Source organism: Dendrobates tinctorius, unplaced genomic scaffold (assembly GCF_039654945.1).
Source record: "Dendrobates tinctorius isolate UK_male_01 unplaced genomic scaffold, ASM3965494v1 ptg000156l, whole genome shotgun sequence".
Taxonomy (NCBI): domain Eukaryota; kingdom Metazoa; phylum Chordata; class Amphibia; order Anura; family Dendrobatidae; genus Dendrobates; species Dendrobates tinctorius.
In genome coordinates this window covers 32,221,518-32,224,776 of record NW_027361823.1, presented here as the reverse complement: position 1 = coordinate 32,224,776, position 3,259 = coordinate 32,221,518, and the positions used below count along the sequence as shown (strand labels likewise).

Here is a 3,259-nt window from a genome sequence, read left to right as displayed (position 1 = left end):
TTAATTAGTTGTGACATTGGTTTCTGTGCTACTGACACTAGGTTGCATACAAATAAACTTCCTCAAAACATTTGTAAGCTTTCTGTTTCCAAAAATTAAAATAATGGAATTTATCGATGGAAAACATGAAGTTATAATTATACAAACAGTCATTGTTATGTCATCTGGAAAACCCAAAGGATTGTAGATTAATGTAAAAGAGGCATAAAAAAGCATATAAACCACCAGGAGTAAAGTCACAGTTCTAGCTGCTGATAGATGAGTATTGATTTTTGCATGTCCAAAGCCTTCATTGTTCTGTCTCATGCGTTTCATGTGCTTACAAAGAGAGGCGATGATGGTCCCTCCTGTTAGGGCAATTATAACAAAAGCGGCAGAAGCAATACAGATGTACAGATCGAAGATGCAATTACATCGGCTCCAGTATTTAGTTGACACTACAGTTGTGATATTGCCTGAAATATTTAAGGTTTTGGTGGACACAAGCAAATATAAATCCCAGTATGCTGGCAAACCAGCACCCCAAGAGAGGGCAAAGGAGAAAGCCAATAGCCATGGAACCAGTGTCGAAAGCTTTGCCTTTATCTTGTAAAATAGTACTCCACGAAGGTTGACAATTTTCACACAGTAGTAGAAGCACAGACAGGTGGAACACCAAAGACTGGAAAATGAAAATATTATCTCAAGGGCTAAAACCATATAAATAACCCAATCTTTAAAGTAATAGCCAGTATAGATGTAGAAAGCAATTTCTTGGAAGACCACAGTTCCTTGAAGAATTATATTGGAGAATCCAATTCCATTAAGTATAAGGTTACCAGGGTTGTGCTCATGGGTGTTCAGCCAATCCAGAAAGTGAACAGTCAAGATAAAAATATTGCCGATCAAACCAGTCACTAGGAATATACAGTGGACTAGCACATTAACAATCACAGTTAGTGACATGCTGGATAATTAGAACTTTCACGTCTATTCTGCTCGTGGTCCAGTTTCTTCTTCTGGACAGTTCAGTATTGACTTCGGCTTGGTGCAAGTCAAACAGATTCTTTACAGGATATCAGCATGCTCTGACAGTCCACATCTATAACTCTTGACATGTGTACTTGCATAGTCATACGTTTGTAAATTCTTAGACAAGATTTCATTTTAACGTAATCTTCCTAATACAGAGCTCAATCCCTGATTACACATTACAGCTCAGCAAAGTACGTATGAAACTTACTTATTTGCAAGTCAATGAAGTATATATCAGACATTTTTTATTTCTTTAAAAACATTGTCTGGTTGAGTAACCCTATTTTACACATCCTATCAGGGAATTTTTAGTTAGGGATGAGTGAATCTGAACGGTAAATGTTGGGGTTCATACAGGATACCTAGTGCCTGATGCTGAACCCCGAACACAGATATATAAATGGAAGTCTTTGTTACTGTTTGGGTTTGACAAGTCAAATAAAGCTCGTTGAAAGTCTGAAGTGCAGCTAATCAACAAACTTTAAGGTTGTGGGCACTTCCAGCCCCATCACAGCCATGCCAATTATTGGCATGGCTGTGATTGACTTGCGCACCACGTGAACCGGCCTGTGTAACCATATTATATAAAAATAAATAATTTTAAAAACGACGTGCAGCCTCCTTTTCTTATAACCAGCTAAGGGAAAGCACACAGCTGTGAGCTGGTCTTATTATGCAGGGAAGGGTCCAATATCGATGGACCTTCCCAGCTCATTAATATCAGCCTGCAGTTGCCTGCTTAGCTTTAACTGTTTATTAGAAATGAAGTGAACCGCTCCAAAAAATGATGTATGGTACTCCTTATTTTTAATAATCAGCTAAGGCAATTCTGGTGCTTAGCCTCATTTCTTCCCAATTGACCTGGTGCATTGGCAATTGGGGCAATAGTTTTGGGGTTGATGTCAGCAGCAGGTGCTGACATAAAGCCCAGACATTAGTAATGGAGAGGCGTCTGTCAGACATCCTCATTACTAAGGCCGGGTTCACATTAGCTTTTGGCTGGTCTGCATAGGGCTGAGTACTTCTTCCCTTAAGCTCCACCTACTTCCGTACGCATCCTGCATACCTGCAGTATGTTTAACATTGGGTACACAGGGACATGCGTTGTATGCAGATGTGTCCGCGTGCGTCATTTTGACATGCCCGCCGACCTCACGGGAACACATCATGTGCTTTGACGGGCCGTTGGGGGCCCATTGGAAGCAGGAAACAAAAAAAAAGATCTAGAAGGGTGACTTTATAGAAATGTTTTCATTATTGCCTCTAGAGAAGCTTAATTTAGATTTGTAAAGCAAGATGAGAGTAAGAAGGATGAGGAGGAATGGTGGAGGTATTGTTTGATCCTTCGGATGTTCGCCAATTGGTTGCAAGCCTTCACTATCCTGGCTAGTGCAAATGGGGAGTAGGCACCTGAAAATTGTTTGGGCTTTTTCTGTTATCTTAATAGGATTAGCGAAGCTTATAGGACATACAGAGGCATGGGTTGGTTATGAAACGATGAGCAATTTAGACAGAAAAAAGCAGTTAGGATTTCTTTGCGATGGGAGCATAAAGAAATTAGTCTATGGCTGTGGTTCATGACAGCACCAAAAGGTGGGTCACAGTCCTTTCCCGGGGTTGACAGAGGCGCTACTAACACAGAGCAAATACTCAAAGGGGCTGTATTGGCATTTTAACGAAAGGGAGTGTAATTTTGGAATGTAATGCTGGTTTAAGCACAAGTGTTTAGGATGTGGGGGATCTCCAGTCAAACCGGTTGGGCCGACGATGGTTTTACATTTTTTGTGAATTGAGTTGGACTTTATGCTGCTGGAGTCCTGTCTTCCGAGGGACAAGCTGGATGAACTGCGAAATTGTATCCAGGAGGCTCTTAGATCTAAAAAAAAATCTGCTTGTGCCAGCTTCAATAATTTTTAGTAAGTAACATTGGGCGTAGTCAGGGTGGACTGCAATACGGAGAAATACTTTTGGAGGAAGGGGCTGTTTGTTGTTTTGTAAGAAAGACCAAGATGGTTCCAGGGGGTAGTGGCCATGTAATTGAGTTTATAGCAGTGCCCAGTGATGTGTATGAGAGCGTTTTGGAGGATAACAGGGGTGTTCCTGGGGTCTTTATTGGTACATGATATTGGTTTAGCATTGTCACAATCTCAATTCGTGGCCATTTTCAAGAGATGTTTGATGTATAGTGGAGTAGACGGTCACATTAGGGGTCACATTCATTTAGGAATGGGCAGCCAATGAGGCT

General features: G+C 41.0%; 1 protein-coding gene across 1 annotated transcript; it reads right to left on the bottom strand.

The window, feature by feature from the left end:
• Positions 1 to 945, bottom strand: LOC141051238 (taste receptor type 2 member 40-like). The gene has a single exon (XM_073548110.1). The coding sequence runs from the start codon at positions 943 to 945 to the stop codon at positions 1 to 3; it is 945 nt and encodes a 314-aa protein (XP_073404211.1).
• Between the last annotated feature and the right edge of the window lie 2,314 nt (positions 946 to 3,259).

What these genes read in the sequence shown, in the direction of transcription:
- LOC141051238 (XM_073548110.1), bottom strand. Translation starts at nt 945, where the DNA reads ATGTCACTAACTGTGATTGTTAATGTGCTAGTCCACTGTATATTCCTA.